Genomic DNA, 19,980 nt, shown 5'->3' with positions numbered 1-19,980 from the left:
TCTAGGGGCCAGTGCTCATCTCCATTTCAAAGCTGTAGTGGTCCCACCGTAGTGGTCCCTATTTTTCTACTTGCATTTTTACGTGCTTTCGAACTGCTAGGTTGGCAGAAGCTGGGACAAGTAACAGGAGCTCACTGTTACACAGCACTCGGGATTCGACCCGCCAAACTGCCGACCTGAGCCACTGCATCCAGTCAGATCTGGTTAGTGGACCAGGATGGAAAGCTCAGCAAGCAGGTTGTGGTGTTGGCCAGAAACCTGGGAGGGTTATGGCCAACCAAATCCTTCAGAAATCTGAGCAAGGATACAGATGCCAGCAGTCAAGCTGGACCTGGGAATGCTTCACTAGTCTTCAGTGGTGATAAACCTTTTTTTTTTTACTTAAATTGTATCAGTTGTTACCAGTTTTTGTTTTTTAATGCACTTCCTAGATTGCCACATGTATCTTTTCCTTAGAAAACCTGAGTAAACATCCGTTTTTGTTCTCTGGAAAGTAGGTTGGACATCCCAGACAAAGCATTTTTTTGAGGAATTATTTTGGCTAAAGAAAAAAAAATGGGTGCATACTGCAAATCCATTCCTCCAAGAAGGGGTATTTTGTTTAATCTTTTACATCTGGGGATTATATTTATTAGGCCTGTAGTGGAAAATGTGATATCAAAAGGACTGTTTTTCTTCTTCGTCTTTTCAATTTCCACCCATATATGATGATATTTGTATGAGAGCCGAACATTTCCATGGGGAAAATTTTACAGGATTATGAGACGTGACAACTGCAAGTTGATATTGCAGTTGCAAATTTTTAATTAACTCAGCTGCAATTATGCTTTAATACTTAACATTTATTATATCACACTGAGAGATAGGGACAGGAAACAGCCATGCACACCTTGAAAAGGAATCCTGTTCTATATAGCTTAAGAAAGTATTTCTATATCTATAGCAAAATACACATTCAATTTATTACAGGTCAGTTCAAAGCGTTTGATTCCTAAAAATGAGCTCCCGTTTTCTACCACGGCATTTCACAAACCCAGAAATCACAACGTTTACAAGTTAACCACACCAGCTACAAATCCACATGAGAAGCAAAATCTTGGGTGAGCCATTATATGTCATTCCCAGATGCTTGCAGCTGCTTGCCACAAACTGGAACACGGTCATTTTTATATTTAATTCCGAAAAAACTGCACATTTTCTTCAGTATGAGGTCCACTATCTCTTCTTCTTCTGAAGCCTTATAAAAAAAAGAAATGTTATGAGTGTTATAACGCTGGATTGCTAAAAAATAAAATAAATAAAAATAGAGCAGCATTTCTCAACCTTAGCAAAATTTAAAATGCACGGACTTCGACTCCCAAAATTCCCTAGCTGAATTGGCTGAATTGACAGTGAATTGATGCCACAAAATCAAGAAAAGAGAAAAGATTCATCTTGCAAATCAAAAGGTATTATTTAATGTAGAGCATCCTAACCTGATATTCTCCACGTGTATTAAATGCCAACCACCCCCCAGGCAGTATAGCCAATGACTAGCCTATGTGGGACCAATGGAAGCTGTAGTTCAGCATGTGAGAATCTACCATGGGGAAAATCAGCAAACAAATAGTCCTTGATTTATGACTACAATAGAGACTGAAAAGCCAAGCAGCCGTTAAGGGAACCAGACACTATGTGACTTTTTTCGTTAGGCAAATCACCACTTTGTAAAGTTGAAGCATCGAGTAAATGCTTCTCCCACTGGCTGCTTGTCGGAAGCCAGCTGGAAGGGTCTCAAATGGGGATCACGTGAGCCCAGGATGCCGCAACCATCGTAAATACGTGCTGGTTGCCAAAGGTCCAAATTCTGATCACATGACCATGGGGATGCTGTGACGATTGCAAGTTTGAGGACCGGTTGTAAGTGGCTTTGTTCAGCGCCATTGTAACTGAACAGTCGCTAAACGAACGGTTATAAATCGGGGACTTCCCGTATCGAGATTCCCTCCTCCTGCAGGTGACTTTGCCTTGACGTCAAGAGTGACCAGCCTTTTGGTGAACAGCATGGTCACCTCACTGGAGAACAGACGAGGATGGGCTGCATCGGACGGCGAACAATGCCAGTTGAACCAAGATGCATAAGAGTTGGATTTCCCATTTCTATGGCTTTTTAAAGAACGTCTTTCGACTTTTCTTTTTGGGCAACTGCACTACCGTGTTTTCCCGAAAATAAGACCCGACTGAAAAATAAGCCCCAGCATGATTTTTTCAAGATGCTCATAATATACGTAAGCCCTACCCCAAAGATAAGCGTCAGTTAAGATCCTCAGCCAGACAGATGCATTTAGTACCATATTTACCCCAAAATAAGACCTAACCAGAAAATAAGTCCCAGTGCAAAAATTAATATAAGACCTGGTCTTATTTTTAGGGAAACACAGTCTATCCATTTTCAGCCAAGCACTGGTTCCCCCCCCCCTTTTTTTCATTATTTCCTTCAACAAAACGGCAGAAAAGCATTCTGAGAATTCCACCCTCCACACCGGGTGGTAAAGAGTCTCAAAGGACTCCAGAGGCCCCCAGAATCAACTTTGGGACTTTCTTCGGGTCTCCTTTAAACTGAGCTGAGATTCGATGGAACAAACCTGATAATGTTTCTGCTCCTCGCTAAAAGCCACCAGGATGACAGAAATGAAGAGGTTCAACACCACAAACGTCATGAAGATGATGCAGGAACCAATCAAGAAGGAGCCCAAGATAGGATTGTAATCCAAGACCTGCAATTCGAGAAATGTTATTAGTCTATGGGGGGGGGGGGTGAAAAACATAGAAGAAGAAAAATGTTTTTATAAAGCTGCTTAAAAACTCTAAGCAGGGCAGTAGCTGCCGCGTGGCCTGGAGGCAGCTGAGATTTTGATCCTGCTAGCGAACGGGAACAGGAAAGCTAGCTAACCTGGATATATTGAATAGTCCTATTTCAATGCTTATGATTTTATTTCCCCTGTACAATTTTTACAGTTGAATAGGTAAAACAAATATTTTTGATCTGCCATAACAATAAGTAAAATCTGTTTTTTAAACCCAGTACATACATACATGTATACATCATCATCATCATCATCATCATCACCGGCGTCAACTTCCCTCCGCCCTGTGCGTTCCCACAGAGAGGGCCTCCTCAGGGTGCCACCGGTCAGAGAATGTAGATTGGTGGCCCCCAGGGGGAGGTCTTTCTCTGTGGGCGCCCCGGAGCTATGGAACCAGTTACCGGTTGAGCTCCGGACGGCGCCCGATCTTCGCTCCTTTCGCCGCGATCTGAAAACATACCTGTTTGAACAAGCCGGCCTGGCCTGAGGGGGGATTGGTGGGGGTTTTACTATCTTGTTATTGGGGTTTTTATTAATGTACCAACTGTTTTTATGGGCATGTATTTAATTACCTTTTAATTTTTGTAACTTTGTGTTTTATTCTTGCCCTGTACACCGCCCTGAGTCCTTCGGGAGAAGGGCGGTATAGAAATATTAATAAATTAAATTAAATTAAATCTTAGCTATTGTCTGTCCACTGTAGGATGAAGGCCTCTTCTGCACTGTTTCCAACCAATACGGCCCTGAGCTTCCTTTTGCCAACTGGGCCCGCAATACTTGCTGATGTCATCGATCCATCTTGTTTTAAGTCTCGTTCATGGACGCTTTTTATCAAAGTGGATCTATTCTACAACTGCCATCAGTTCTTCTTCCTATGTGACCAGCCCATTTCTATTTCAATTCTTTTACTCTCTTGACGATATCCTGTACTTTTGTTTGTTCTCTAATCCATCCATCCATAAAAACCATTCTAATGACAAGAAGAAGCTGACTCGGCTTTCTGTCACCAGATTATCTTCCATTTATGAATTTAAGCTTCCAAAATTCTCAACAGTGGCTAAGATGACTGGGTAGCTCTGAGCCCGGATAGTTGCAGGATATCAAATTGGAGAGACTTAATGCTGTACTGGGTATATGTATATGCATGTACTGGGTATATGTACTGTATATGCATGCACTGGGTATATGTATATGCAAAAAAGTAAGCTTTGCTGTGTGTGGTCGGGATGCATAGATTTGCACCCCAAATTAATCTATATTTCATTTTTGGGTTTTTTTCCCCCTTGATAGGTTTTTCTCTCTCTAGATTTAAATCATAGGTTCCCTTCTGATAAGATCAGTCCACATTTCTCCATGCTCTAAATGAAATAATCCCTGTTCGATATTTTCATTTGATTGACCTTATTTAGAAAGTATCATACCTCTTCATAGTTGAAAATTCCTAACTGAAGGCTGACCATAGTCTCAGCAGAATCAAACAGAGTCTTGTATGAATTCAGTTTCCACCCATATATTAGATTTGTCTGCATTTTAAAAAAACAAAACAAAACCTTAGATCCCAGGCACTTTATTTTCTCCATAATGTCTACTGCTCATTTTTTATTCTGACGGGAAGATATTCTGAGAAGATGGAATAAGTTTAAACCTCTCTGATGGGAAACGCTTCTGATTTAATTGATGGTCAAGGCAGATAGAACTCTGTATAATAAATAGTAGCTGAATTGTTTAACCAGCCTTCCCTCAGCTATTGAAGCTTCTTAGTGAACTTTGAGCCAGCTGCCCTGTCTTAAACGCACAAACAACCTAGTAGTTGCAGGGAAAGTTTGGGGGGGGGAATTGTTATGTATGCCATCTTGAGTTTCTGGAGCAAGGTCATGAAACTAACGAATGGATGAAATTAATGAATAATAAAAAAAAGAACTGTTAGTGGGCTGGTGAACAGGAAAGTCAAGTAAGATACCAGCAGCCATTAAGCAGTTTACACAGGCCCTCCTATTGCTCAAATTTCACCCAGTATGGAGAAAATAGAACAATCAGTGGAACGACTTGCCTCCAGAAGTTGTGGGTGCTCCATCACTGAAGGTTTTTAAGAAGAGATTGGAAAACCATTTGTCTGAAATGGTACAGGGTTTCCTGCCTGAACAGGGGGTTGGACTAGAAGACCTCTAAGGTCCCTTCCAACTCCGTTATTCAGTTATTCTTTTATACTGTTAAAACATGGACTAATTCTGCCGATAATCATCTCAAACCTGATAATGAACGGGAGCTTCTCCATAAGGCCAAATTCCTCAACACACTTGTCTCGTGGGCATCTTACAGTTTAACTTCCATAATGCTCCAACTTATTATCTTCTTTTGTGGGTCATACAGGATATTGTGATGGAGCTCTAAAGTTGATTTTGGACCAGCCCTACCTTCCTGAACTAACACATAGAAATGTTACCCCAGGAATAAAAAGAGGGTACATGTAACTTTTGAGTTCCCAGAAGAAAGGTAGATTGAAAATGAGTATTATTTAACACAACATTTAGGACATTTCCACATAAGGATTCCGAACCGGTTTGAAATCAGTTGCAGTTCTATCTTGGTGTTGGAGAAGTAAGCTAGTTTACTTCCGAGCTGTAGTATAACAGTGTTTGCAAAGGCTTAGGATGGGATCCTAACATCCAGTTCTCAGGATTTGAAATCTGGGGGAAAAATGGTACTCTGTTTTGTTCTAGAGTTCTCTGGTTTGTGAACCACCCATGTAGATGCTATCTAACCTGAATAAACAAACATACAAGCAGGCTCAGTCTGGCTGAGTATAGGCTTCCAGACTACTCACAGCGATGGAATAAGCTAGGAACATGATGATAATCACGGTGGCAAATCCTGATATGTCTCCCCAGGCTCTTCGCAATGTGGAGGTGATCATGTTCAACTTGGGGTTGAGTCTCAACAGGTGCCAAAGTTTCACAGTGGAAAGAAGCACCAGGAACGCAATCAGGTAACCCAGCACTGCATCCACTGTAGCTGTTTGATTGAAGCTCACAAACCTAAGAAAATTCAGGGGTTGGAATAAGCTGGTATGTGGCAATGAGGAGGGCAAATTTGGAGCCTCGCTTCTGGGAACTGCCATCCCAGTCCATCGGTCACAGCATGGAAACTGGAGAATTAAGCCATGATTGAAGGAACCTAGGTTCCACTTCTGAAATTAGTTCCAAGCCACATTAGAGGATCCTGAGCTAGCCATTCTATTACTGTTTTTTGTCATTCTGGGGAAAAAAGGCAAAGGTTTCTCCTGTCCAGTTGTATTCAACTTTAGGGGGCTGTGCTCATCTCTGCTTCCTAGGAAAGAAAACCAGGGTCCTGAGGTCACGTGGCTGACACCCAGAACGCTGTTAGCTTCCCACCAAAATGCTGCCTATTTATCTACTCACATTTGCAATGCTTTTGAACTACTAGGTAGGGCAAGTCATGGGAGCTCACCCTATACATGCAGTGCTTGGGTCTCAAATTGCCAACTTTCTGGGAGACAAGCCCAGTGTCTCAACTGCTCAGCCACCGCCACCGTCCCCAAGCTATCCTACATCTTTCTAATAGAAGAAAAACTCATTTGATTATTGAGTGATGTTTGTTTCACCTGCATACGCCAAGAAAATTTTCCCCTGCATTTCCCTTAAAAGACATTCTCATTCAGTCTGACTGGAACAGAAATTACTTTTCTGTTAATGAAATTTTTTAACCTCACAAGAGGAGAAATTATACATGTGTATATATTAATGATATGGGATGCAGTGGCTCAGTGGGTTAGGACGCTGAGCTTGTCGATCAGAAGGTCGGCAGTTTGGCGGGTCTAATCCCGAGTGTCGCGTAACAGAGTGAGCTCCTGTTACTCGTCCCAGCTTCTGCCAACCTAGCAGTTCGAAAGCACGTAAAAATGTAGAAAAATAGGGACCACTCCGGTGGGAAGGTAACAGCGTTCCGTGCGCCTTTGGCGTCTAGTCATGCCGGCCACATGACCACGGAGACGTCCTTGGACAAGCACTGGCTCTTCGGCTTTGAAACGGAGATGAGCACCGGCCCCTAGAGTCGGAAATGACTAGCACGCATGTGCGGGGGAACCTTTGCCTTTTATATATTAATGAGGGCAGTAAAAGGTTTTACATGGGACAAAGAGGCAGCATTGAAAGTAGGTGTGTGTGAATGGCCTGCCTCCTATGACTTAATTTTCTTTCCAAGAATCTGCAACTTCCCCAGTTTCTCACACTTCAAGCAAATCATCACGGCAGACCTTTGGAAATAGTTTCTCCAAGTTTTTTTTTTTTCCCCAGCCAGGAAACAAGAGTAGTCAAGCAGGATGTACATGGTAGAAAGACACCAGGAACAAAAGAAAACAAAATAGAAAACAAAGCAAAACAAAACAAAAACCATTAAGAGAAATCGCTTCTGCCACCTCTTTTGCAAAAGAAAGAAACTGGATGAAATATTTCAGTTTGCGTGTATAAACTACAGGCACCCAAATGCTTATTGAATACATTTGTAAATCATAATAACCCTGATTCTTAAACGGAAAAGTCTTGCTATTAACAAATTCTCCTCCTTTGGTTGGGACAGTGCAGTTAGCAAGTGTCAGAGCATCAAACATACTCATCCTTATGTTCCTGGTAGTAACTGATGTCCCTTAAGCCCAAGATCATCCTCCGAACAAAGACAGACAGGGCACTCCAGCTGATCAAGATGATGGCCAACTCCAGGAGGTTCCATTTGCTGTGGAAATAATTCCATTTCAGAGCCCGCAGGATTTTCCCCTGTTGGAACAAGATATTCAGTTTTCAGTAGCACAATCTGTGAGCAGCAGGGAGAAAAGGCAGCATTTGTAACTCACTAGAGTGCAATGCAGTTTCATTTAGATGATTATCGACGAGTGCAGATGTATTGGCCAATTTTACTTATACACTAGGCAGCCCATGAGCAACTGACTCATTGTTTCAAGAGATATTTCCTGACCACTGACTTTCCTTGTAGGAAGCCGACGTGGAATGTCAGAAATTATGGCCACGTGGCCATAGATGACCGGAGCAGCACTGAATCAGTCACAAATTTCAATTCCATGGGCGTCAAGAATCCCAGATTTTGGGCACGTTCTGTAAGTTGGCCCATTTGAAGTACGTTGATTCAAATGCCGTTGCCTATGATATTTTACCCAGTTGAAGGTCAGACAGACCTGAGACTTTTAGTACACATATTTACTTATTTATTTATTTATTTATTTATTTATTTATTTTAGTACATAGGAGCCTTGGTGGCGCAGTGGGCTAATGCCTCCTTAAGTAACACCAGCTGCCTGCAATTAGTGCAGGTTCGAGTCCCACCAGGCTCAAGGCTGACTCAGCCTTCCATCCTTCCCAGGTAGGTAAAATGAGGACCCAGATTGTTGGGGGCAATTAAGCTGACTCTGTAATAATGCCGCTTGGGGGGGGGCGCGAAAGCCCTAATAAGCAGGCATATACATAGAATGAAGGCTATTGCTAAGCACATTGGTTTGTGCTTAAATTGTAAGCTGCCCTGAGTCTTCGGAGAAGGGCGGGATATAAATGGGATTAAAATTAAAATTAAATTAAATTTATATACTGCCCTTTCCACCTTATCCACATTCATTTTCTTTTTCAAAACTGAACCGATTATCATGCTGTTTTTTGCACAACAAAGGACTGGGACTGGATGGGAAGATAGATGGGGGATACAAGCACAGCTTGTGACAACTGGAAACAAGGACACCACATTCTTCCTTTGCCAGATAGCTCTGAAGCTGAATCCATAATTATTTATCAGTTCAAATTCTTAGCTTAGATCTTCTTTGCATGTGCATCCTATGATGCCATTGTAGAGGAAGCCCTGTGTAGTGACATCACTGCACATGACTAGATGTTGCAAAAGCACATCTTATATCTTGCTTGCTGGCAAAAATCTAATTGGCAAATACCGGCCAAGGTCAGACTGGCTACAGCCTGTTTTTCTTGCAAGGTATCATTAATTAATTGATTGCCATTATAACTCTGCTTGAATTTTTTTTAAAAAAAATTTTTTTTTTGAAAATTTGTTTATGCCTGTTGGCTTTGCTGTCTATAACCCAGACATCCAGGACCTGGAACCTGGTCAGTTTGGTAATAAAGTAATTGCAGGCCTCCTCTTCAACCCAGCAGAGCTCCTCTTACCTGTTCCACCATGTAGTAGATAACAAAGAGGAAATAAATTATTTCTGCTGCAACAACAAAGATGTGTAGGCCATCGGTGTATGGATAAAGGCGGATACTTTGCAGTTCTGCCCGTGGGAAGAAAGCCCCTAAAAAAAATCAAAGCAGGAGTTAGTTGTACAGAAATAGTTGTTATCTGTAAACAGTGCCAAGAATTGGAAAGGTAGATTAATATCTCTTTCTTTATGCATAAAGAAAAAGAGTTCTCCCACAGATACAAGGTGTAAGAAGCTCCTTAGGAAGGCTGGGAATCACTTTATGTACAGTTCAAACATGTTGTGTTCGAAATGTGTTCTTTCCTTGATTAGCATAAATTGACTCACCTGTAATCTAGTTAAGCACGCTTAGTAGCTCTGCATGTACTATATAGCATTTCATATTATCCCATCATATTCTCAGCTTGATCTTGTTAGTGTCCAGTTGCATATTCAATAGGTGTGGTTCCCTTATTACACAGGTCTGCAATCCGCGGCTCCGGAGCCGCATGCGGCTCTTTCAGCCATCTCCTGTGGCTCCCAGTCCTCTGCCATGTGCAGTCCCCCCCCAAAAAAGTGGGACTAAAAAAGTTCAACCAATCAATTCAAATATGCAGGGTAGGTGCATATCTCGCCTTGGCTCCACTCTTCAGTCAAACCCTGTTCTGCGCATGTGCGCATGTACGTGCATGCGCACATATTTTTTGCGGCTCCCAGGTTTTCCTTTTGTGAGGGAACCGGTTCCGAGTGGCTCTTTCACTGTTTCAGGTTGCTGACCCCTGCCCTATTATAACAAGTTTGAAGGTTTTCAGCTTTCGGGGCAATTCTTGTCTCTGGCCAGTTTGAACCAGTTCTTATCGGAACGTCTCATTCTTGGTTGTTACTTCAAAGAACTAGAGATGCTAATCAAAGGCACTCATTGTTGTCGAAAATATTATTCCAAGAGGCCTTCCTTGCCTGCTCCCATCGTATTCCATCCTTTAGTTTGGAGGTTTTACATCAGGGGTGTCAAACTCAATTTCATTGAGGGCCGCATCAGCATTGTGGTTGCCCTCAGGGGGCCGGGTGGGTATGGCCAGGGTGGGTGTGGCCTACTGGGTGGGCATGGCTAGAGTGCATATGGCCTACTGGGTGGGCATGGCCAGCTCTACATCGTTCGCATCAAGGGTGCCTATGGGGGCCTGGGCAGGAGTGGGACAGATCTGAGGATCTCTGGCAGAAGGAGGGTCTCTGGGCCAGGGCCAAGTCAGTGGGGGCCATTCCCTCACTGTTTCCAGGATGGCTTCGCGGGCCACATGAAACCACTTTGCGGGCCGGATTCGGCCCCCAGGCCTTGTGTTTGACATGTCTGTTTTACATGGTTGCAGCCACTTTTCGTAGCCTTTGCAGCTGCCCAAACAAACAGACCAAGTATCCTTAAGACACCTCTTTCTTTAGCCCTCCCTGAAATTACAGTGGTTTTTTTTTCAAGATGTGATGACATCCCACAGCGGTGAGGGAATTCCCCAGCAGCCTTAGCAGCTATTTAAAAAAAAAAGTCTGTTCTTTGTGGGATTAAAAGCAGGGATGTGAGAACTCACACTGAGCTGAAAGGATAGAAAATAAAAATTGGTATCCTGGTTCTTTGGTTTCTGCACAAGGTTGACTTGGATGATCAGTACCAAAGCAGGCAGATGGAATGAACGTATCTCCTTCCTTTGGCATCGAGAGGCTTATTCTGTGGTTTTGCGAGTGTTGAAAACTATTTCATCGAACCTGCAAATAGCTGGCTCAGGAATTCTGGGAGTTGAAGTCTATGAGTCATAAAAGAGCCTAGGTTGCCTACCCCTGGACTAGTGTATTGCTTTAGTTTAAGGTTAGGAGGGGGGATGAGTAGGAATGCCCTTTCAAGGCTATTTCTCTCACTTTGGGTATGTCTAGTTTAACGAAGAGAAGGGTGAGGGGTGACATGATAGCAGTGTTCCAATATCTCAGGGGCTGCCACAAAGAAGAGGGAGTCAAGCTATTCTCCAAAGCCCCTGAAGGCAGGACAAGAAGCAACAGATGGAAACTCATCAAGGAGAGAAGCAACCTAGAACTAAGGAGAACATTCCTAACAATGAGAACAATTAACCAGTGGAACAACCTGCCTCCAGAGGTGGTGAATGCTCCAACACTGGAGGTTTTCAAGAAGAGACTGGACAGCCATTTGCCTGAAATGGTATAAGGTTTCCTGCCTGAGCAGGGGGTTGGACTAGATGACCTCCAAGGTCCCTTCCAACTTTATATTATTATTATTATTATTATTATTATTATTATTATTATTATTATTACTACTACTACTACTACTACTACTACTAACAAGATAAGATTTTGGCGGGTCTTCTAACGGAAGGGAAACTGATTCTTTAAATTAATTGGAGAATATGATTAATGACAAAATTAGAAAGGTGGAGAATTGTGTTTTAATATATTGTGCAAGGGGTGGAGATTTCAGATTCCAGCTTCCTTCGAGCAAGCATTTGCCGGTGTATTAGGCTGAATAAAGGACTTTTAAGGTAAACAATGCCTCAGAGTCACTTGAAAAGCCCTTATGTCGGAAACTTGTCAGAAACCCTGGATGAAAGTAAGACGTTGGTAATGGAAGACAGGAAAGACCTCGAGAGACTGGACAAAGGGATGCTGCCAAGGGAAAGGACAGATAAGATACTTGCAGGACCATCTGCTGCCGGGAACGAATTCCCATCGCCCAGTGCGCTTACACAGAGAAGGCCTCCTCAGGGTTCCCGTCGGCTAGACAATGTCGGCTTGCGACCCCCAGGGGAAGAGCCTTCTCTGTGGGAGCGCCAGCCCTGTGGAACCAGCTCCCCCCTGAGCTTCGGATGGCCCAAGATCTCCAGTCCTTTCGCCGCGGCCTCAAAACACTCCTTTTCCACCTGGCTGACCTGGACTGACAGGCATTTTAATTATGTTTACAATTTTTAACTCTAATTTTTAATTTATTTTAATTTTTAATTTTAATTTATTATACAGAGGCCTTTAATTTTAATTTTATCTTAATTTCTGTATTTATTGTATGTTATTGTTGTTAGCCGCCCTGAGTCCTTCGGGAGTCCCATTAATAAATAAATAAATAAATAAGAGACACCATAGCCCACAACTGTAGAGTGGGCAGGGCAAAGAGGATCAGAAGAAACCCTCGCGAGTTTTTCGAGCTATAAAGGAGACAGGGAGAGAACTGTACTTTCAGTCTTGCAAGATTCTGTCAATCTAGCTTTACAAGAAAGTAGAGTTAGTCCATTTGGTTGTGATTCCTACCTGACGTATCCCACAGGATACGCCGTTGCAAGTTTGAAAGTACAATTCTCCCCTCTCCTGACTCCTTTACTCCAGGGAGTAAAGGAGGGTCTCTAGGGAGGGTCTCTTCTGAGCCTCTTGCCCCTCCTACCATCCAGCTATCGGCTATTCTTAGTGCACTTATTTCCCTTAAGGCAGAGAGGATAAAGGCATCAAATTCTGCTCTTCCCTTCTCCAGCGGTGTAATCAGGAATGTCTTCAGAGGACAGTCCAAAAGATCATGATGATTTGAAACTCCACCAATCACGATTTGCATTGTGTTGTAATCTGGCACCATTAGTCACCCTGAATGTCTCCCAAATTATCACATGGCCTACATAGATTCTGGTCTAAGACCTCCAGTTCTCACCTAAGGCGTTGGTTTCAAACATCAGGCTTATGATGCAAAACAGGTTCACGTTTGCGTTGTAGATGGTGAACTCGACAAACACAGCTCTTGTAAAGGTATCCAGCCAGGTGTTGTCGAACAAGTATTGGAGAGTTCTGGCAAGGTATAAATCAATGAATGAACGATTAGATCCTCCTATGATCTTACTCATGTTGACCAGCTGATACAAGAATTAGCAATGCCCAATCTTAAGGATCATCCAAAGCCTTTCCCCAGGAATTCCATAATTACATTCAATCCGACCCATTTATGGTTCTTTTACCCAGTTAAGGCTGTGGAATTTATTTTTTTTATTATTTATTTAGATGACTGACTGATTTAAAAATGTTTGGATTGTATAAATTTTCCAGTCTGAACACAGGTCTACAGTACCCAGTTTTGGATAGCTGCATTAAAAAAAAACCTCTCAAAAATAACAGTAAGGAATTTCCTATGCCTGTCAGCCCCCCCTGCCTCCCCACACATAAAAATTTGAGGGACAACTACCCAGTGTCCATTGTTTCTCAATTTTGACAACTTCCAGATGTGAGAGCTTCAGATCCCCAAATACTCAGCAATGACTACTCTGGCTGGGGGATTCTGGGAGTTGAAGTCCACACATCTTCAAAGTTACCGAATTTGAAAATACCAGCTTATACCAATAGTCAAAATGATTTAAACAAAAGTGATTAAGCTCCAAGATTACTAACCTGCTAATTTTAAAAGCCACTGCCAAGTGAGTCCTTTTAGTCAAAATATTTAAATCAATCAGTCTGATTAGTCTAGTTGATTAAGCTTCGCCCTTTAGGACAATCCCAAAAGAGGGGCAGTTATAGCCATGGTGATGCAGCAATATGGACTTGGATAGGAAAAGATGATTTAGTGCACACTTGTGCCTGATTCTGGAGACAAAGTTCCCTCTTTCCCTGGGTTTGTGCAGCACTAAGAGAAGAACTGCTCCACTTAACCAAGAGACAACAGATAAGAACCACAAATTTACATTCACTGGCAACTCATCCTTTCCCCCCTCAAATCCAGATCGCTGCTTGGCCTTAAAAAAAAAATGAGCCAACTCATGCAACAGCAAGAGGTTACCTGGAGGCATTGGTGGAATCAATCCCCAGGTGCACGATGTAGCCTCCCCCTCTGTAAACAGCCAGTTTGCCCCAGATGGGGTGTCCTCTCAGCCTTGCCTGGCTCTGATATTGCCAAGCTGAAGAGAACTCGGAACAGTTGTCCAAGGAAGAGCCATTCCAGTTGATGCCATAGTCTCCCATGTCCTCGGTGTCAAAGGAATAGGCTGCGTGACACTCTCTGACCGTCAACTCTAAGCTCGGATCAATGGGGCAGGAGTCGCCCTTGACCCTCACTTGGCGAATCCGAGCACTGCCCACCAGTTTGGAGTTGCCATCTGTGATGAAACCTGGGGAGGATTTGAGAAGGAAGGATGGTTTGAATATGAGATTCGGCCTAGACTCATTTGCAGAGCTTCAGAGGAATTTTCTCTCTTCCCATTTGCTTTAGCTTAAAACCAAGGACGGAAAACATGGTTCATAATTCCCCCAATTGTACATGGGGATATATATGGCGTGTGTCTGTGTATCTGTGTATCTGTCTCCCATTTGTACATGGGGATATATGGTGTACGTCTGTGTATCTTGTGTCTGTGTCCGTGTGCTTTTCTGCAATCTTGTAAACTCATCAGATTTCAGAAGATGTGGCAGTTCTTGCATAAGATCATTGACGACCTTAGGAGTGAGATCTCCAAAATCTTATGAGATCTGTCTGATAATCTTACAAGGTTTAGGTTATATGATTGCTTGTAGAAACTATTCTAGAAATTCCAGAAATTATGGATACAGTGCTGCTGACTTCTAATTCAACCTAAGCAATTTAGAGAAACATATATTAATTCATCTTAATTAGAGTTTGAACTGCATTTTGGCCATTAGAATGTATTTTGGCTCCTCCTTCCCTCCCTCCCTCCCTCCCTTCCTCCATTATTGAATGATAATGCCCACCACCTCAAACGTTTGGTGACCTGTAGCATAAACACTTAGTTACCCTATCAACAAAAAGTATCTGTAAAAGAATTCAGGACACTCTTACTACTAAAGAGTCCTGCCTCCTTGCTGGATGTTTTGATGAGGGTTAGGAAAAATCTATTTAAAGGTACATGAGGATAAAGGTAAAAAGCCAGGTGGTGTAATGGTTAAGGCACCAGGCTAGAAACTGGGAGATGGTGAGTTCTAGTCCTGCTTTAGGCATAAAAGCCAGCTGGGTGACTTTGGGCCAGTCACTCTCTCTTAGCCCAATTCACTTCACTGGGTTATTTGTTGTTGTGGGGACAACAGGAGCGGGAAGGTGTGGATATGTTTGCTCCCTTGAGTTCTTTGTAAAAAATAATAAAGGTAGGATATAAAGGAACAAATAATTCAGTTACTAGAAGTTTGGTAACCCTGACCCCATTCCTCTCAATAAATGTTGCTAGCGAAGAACTCTGTGAGAGTGATACTACATTGAGTTTGGTTTGAGAGAGCTGCCGTAGCCCCTTAGACCACTCTACCTTCATATGGCCCATATAGGTTGCCGATTAAGACGGTTCTTGCCCACTTGAAGAAGTCCTGATAACTTAAAATCTCTTCAAATCCTTCTGTGAAACTGTTCTCAATATGTTTGTTGAGATAATAGGAGTTTGGATCCCGCTGTCCGTAGGCAACCAAGAGCAGCATCCATAAGAATCCCAAGTAGGCTGAAGAAAAGATACCAAACACGAAAACAAGTTCTATTCCCAAGTCACAGACTGATGCATGATATTTTTTTATCATAGTGCAGCTTGATTCTGTTGCCTAAGGCTTGCTAACTCATTCAAATCAGGGATTATGACCGATTTTACTTCCCTAATCTTTTATGCACCCTCCCACACCCCAAATACTTGGTCAACCAGATGTCAAAGGTAGTGCTGGAGATGGCCAGATTGATCCCAAGGGAGGAGTCAAGCATGTCATTAGCTTGGAATCCCTTCATGCTCACAAAAGATCTAAAGTCCAGCCCTCCTTTGACTCTCATCTGCCACCAATTTGACTTGACTATCAGTAGTTCAGATTCTTGTAGAGAGCTAAAAAGGTAAAGGTAAAGGTTCCCCCGCACAAGCATGCTAGTCGTTTTCCAACTCTAGGGGCCGGTGCTCATCTCCGTTTCAAAGCTGAAGAGCCAGCGTTTGTCTGAGGACGTCTCCGTGGTCATGTGGCCGGCATGACTAGACGCCAAAGGCGCCAAAGGCGCACGGAATGCTGTTACCTTCCCACCGGAGTGGTCCCTATTTTTCTACTTGCATTTTGACGTGCTTTCGAACTGCTAGGTTGGCAGAAGCTGGGACGAGTAACAGGCGCTCACTCTGCTACGCGGCACTCAGGATTCGACCCGCCAAACTGCCGACCTTCTGATTGACAAGCTCAGCATCCTAACCCACTGAGCCACCACGTCCCTTCTTGTAGAGAGCTAGCATGGATTAAACTTGCACTCATTTGAATAACCTTGGTTCCTGATTTCCTGTGCCTGACAGATAGACAGCAAAAAGAATCACAGCTCCTGGTGGCAATTTTCAAAATAAGTGGGAAATTTAGCGGACGGCATACAAGAGGCCAAACTTTAATCTGAAGCTTCCTTTCCTCCAGCAGTTTTTCAGAATACGATCATAAAACATACCCAATATTTCTCGAATCAGGGCAAAGGCTTTCTGTTCCTTGATGTGGTCCATCTTCATTTTCTCAATGTCAGTTGCAGGAGGAGGCTGGTAGATTTTATTTCCACTATCTCTGCGCGCCCCAAAGATAGGAGTTGGATCACCTGCCCCACAAAATGACAGAATAGACTATTAACCGTTGTAGAATATACTAGTTGTAACCATGGAGTTTATTTTAAAAAGCTTTACATGTAATAGTACATGCGGACACAGCAAGGCACCCAGTCACAAGATTCTTTAGGGGCAAACTTTGCAATTTTACTTAGTAGTATATTAAAACTATAAATATATAGAAATATAGACAGACTAAATTCATTTCAGTTACTAAACTGAATGGATCTACTTCCAGGTAAATATGTACATTATTCTTAAATATACAGTATATACAAGTAGAATAAATTATATTTAACACAGCAGGGTTTATCTTCAAAATGTGTAAGATATTCTTTTGGTCTAATACGTTATTGACCTGGATACATAATATTTACAACAATATTAATATCACCAGTTTTAATTTTTCTTCTTCTTAACTGCATAATTAGTTGAAGCCAAGTCCTTCCTTTTGATGTCCTTATCTTATGCCTGTCCCTATGCAAATTCAGCTTGCATGCAACTTGTCTTATGCTCTTATTGAAAAGGAAAGCAGTGTTAAAATACACGTTCCTAAGAGAGTTCAAAGCTCAACAGAAAAGCTAAACGTTTAGATATGCAAAATAACGGAGACTTACCTAACACTCAGATTACAGGCCAAAAAGCAATAAAGAAGGATAGCTAGATAGATAAATAGATATCAAGCAAGACAAATGACCCTGCGCTCATCATGGCTATCAAAAGGGATAAGAAGAGAGAAAATGTTCAACTCGAGAGGAGATAAAAATAGATAATCAGGAAGAAATGGTGCCGTACTTGCTCTTCAAAGACAGTAGGAGAACTGGCAGATATCCAAGGTGGTTGTAAATGTGCTCCTTTTTTAATGAAACCAAAGTTGGGGGGGAAAAAACCACTTCTCATGGAAAAAGAGACTTTCCAGAATCATATTTTTAGGGTGCCCTCACCCAAGGAACAATCTTATCCTCGGTCTTAGAATGATTGTTGTGATACTAAAGCTGGGAGAGATCTTTATTAAGTGTTTATCTAGCCCTGAATTGATCTAATTACATTTTTTTTGATCCCCTGTTCAGACTCAGTTATCCTTTCAAGGTGTGCTGGCTCCCTGGACGATTGCAGGGAGGAAACTCTGCACAAGGATGTGTGTATTCATGCAAATAATGTGCAGTTATTCATTCTGGTACGGAGTGGCCGAAAGCTGCACAGCTACAAAACTAAACAGAAGTGTTCTGTATTTGGAGTGTTTGGAGAAACATACGCAAAAATTTGTAACATTCCTATGCATTATTTTTTTAAAAAATCTGTTTCCATTGTCTGGGTGTGACAGCCCAAATCTGTAAACGGAATAATGAGAAATGAAGGAACCCAAACTGACAAATTTAGAAAAACGAGATGATGGAAGCTAAAACTGACAGAATAATCCCTTCCACCCAACTGCTTGCCACCACAAGTTGCTAGTTGGATAGTTGGATAGAACAAGGATGATCTTTTGCTGATCATATTCATATTGTGAGGCAACTTATCCCAATAGCATATCACAGCATCTTTCATGCTGTTTTTCATTAGTTGTTGGAGATCTTTTTTGCTCCAGCAATCTTCTCCTTTGTGAAACAAACATTCTTGTTCTGTGGTTTAATTACTGGAATCCTTTTTATCAATTGCTTTATTTTTTGCCTTGTTTGGGTATATATTAAAGGTAAAGGTAAAGGTTCCCCCGCACATGCGTGCTAGTCGTTTCCAACTCTAGGGGCCGGTGCTCATCTCCGTTTCAAAGCCGAAGAGCCAGCGCTTGTCCGAGGACGTCTCCGTGGTCATGTGGCCGGCATGACTAGACGCCAAAGGCTCACGGAACGCTGTTACCTTCCCACCGTAGTGGTCCCTATTTTTCTACTTGCATTTTGACGTGCTTTCGAACTGCTAGGTGGGCAGAAGCTGGGACGAGTAACAGGCGCTCACTCTGTTACACGGCACTTGGGATTCGACCCGCCAAACTGCCGACCTTCTGATCGACAAGCTCAGCGTCCTAACCCACTGAGCCACCGCGTCCCTGGGTATATATCACCTCCCTGGATATTACTAGAGTTTCCAGCATCCCTCACCAGGGCTTGCTATGTTCAGCTGAACCTGGAAAGACACAGATATTCTGCTCCAGGTCTCGATGAATTAAATAGATTACCTGTGACTGACAGTGGACCGTCAATAGACGTGGCTTCCTCATCTTCCTGTTCCACCTTTTTCAGAACTAGAGCAAAGAAAGCAGCAAACCCAAGAACCTAGAAGACAAAGGGGCATAGACAGCTTCGACCGAGATGTTTTGGGCCCCTGTCCACATGCTGCCATTTGATAACCTGCAGCCATTTTGCAGATGAGTTTTAAAAAAAAATAATGCAACATCCATTTTGTTTTCCAGTTGGAGACAGAATGTTAGTCTACTGTAGTTCCTGGATGAACACGCTTTTATTGTTTTGTCCAATAGAGTGAACAATAAATTAATCAAATTGGCAGGATGTGCAGAATGTGCTAACTCACACAGACAAAAATGTTATCAAGGTTGAACCTAGCCAAGCTTGGCATGTTATAGGAATGCATTTGCTATGTCTTTGTTGGATCTGGTCCAGCATGCTGCCCGAAGACAACCGTATAGTGCAATTGGGCAACCTTATAGTGCAACCATATAGAAGCAATTGTCTGCTTCTCGTATTGCACAGCCTCTGGCTGTAGTAGTGGACCGGGGTGCTGTGTATGATAAAAAAAAAAAGTTTAGGTTCTGTCTTCCGTAGAGAAATATGAGGTTTTTGGTCTATCCACTTCATAACCAATCGAAACACACCTTCCTGCACATTCCTCCTGTGCTTGTCAGAATTTTGTTCCAAGACCACCTGCTCCTAACTTCAAAGCACAGCTTTCGAAGTCAAGCAAGATTAGGGAAAGCTTAATGGCAATAAAGCACTTTGAGAGCAACTTTCAAATCCAACTGCATCTTCTAACCCAGGGGTGTCAAACTCAATTTCATTGAGGGCCGCATCGGCATTGCAGTTGCCCTCAGGGGGCCGGGTGGGTGTGGCCTGGGTGGGCGTGGCCTACTGGGTAGGCGTGGCTAGAGTGCCTATGGCCTACTGGGTGGGCGTGGCCAGCTCTACATCGTTCGCATCAAGGGTGCCTATGGGGGCCTGGGCAGGAGTGGGACAGATCTCAGGGTCTCTGGCAGGAGGAGGGTCTCTGGGCCAGGGCCAAGGCAGTGGGGGCCGTTCCCTCAATGTTTCCAGGATGGCTTCGCGGGCCGCATGAAACCACTTCGCGGGCCGGATCCAGCCCCTGGGCCTTGTGTTTGACATGTCTGTTCTAACCCAGCAGCTCCCACCCTTTC

The 19,980-nt window shown here is 42.9% G+C and overlaps 1 protein-coding gene across 1 annotated transcript in view; it reads right to left on the bottom strand.

Moving 5' to 3' along the window:
- Positions 1-225: 225 nt before the first annotated feature.
- Positions 226-19,980, bottom strand: part of PKD1L3 (polycystin 1 like 3, transient receptor potential channel interacting) — a gene marked incomplete at its 5' end in the record, with an annotated part of 60,153 nt that continues 40,398 nt past the window's right edge. The window contains 11 exons of the mRNA XM_083370257.1: positions 226-1,237; positions 2,625-2,756; positions 4,268-4,369; positions 5,671-5,881; positions 7,476-7,636; positions 9,044-9,171; positions 12,743-12,876; positions 13,856-14,183; positions 15,327-15,512; positions 16,469-16,609; positions 18,790-18,886. Of these exons, the coding sequence (XP_083226383.1) occupies positions 1,109-1,237; positions 2,625-2,756; positions 4,268-4,369; positions 5,671-5,881; positions 7,476-7,636; positions 9,044-9,171; positions 12,743-12,876; positions 13,856-14,183; positions 15,327-15,512; positions 16,469-16,609; positions 18,790-18,886 (1,749 nt within the window). The 3' untranslated portion in view covers positions 226-1,108. The remainder of the gene's footprint in view (positions 1,238-2,624; positions 2,757-4,267; positions 4,370-5,670; positions 5,882-7,475; positions 7,637-9,043; positions 9,172-12,742; positions 12,877-13,855; positions 14,184-15,326; positions 15,513-16,468; positions 16,610-18,789; positions 18,887-19,980) is intronic.

Source organism: Vipera ursinii, assembly GCF_947247035.1.
Source record: "Vipera ursinii genome assembly, chromosome: 10".
NCBI classification, from domain to species: Eukaryota; Metazoa; Chordata; class Lepidosauria; order Squamata; family Viperidae; genus Vipera; species Vipera ursinii.
The sequence above is the reverse complement of the archived record's forward strand: the minus strand, read 5'-3'. Positions and strand labels throughout refer to the sequence as shown.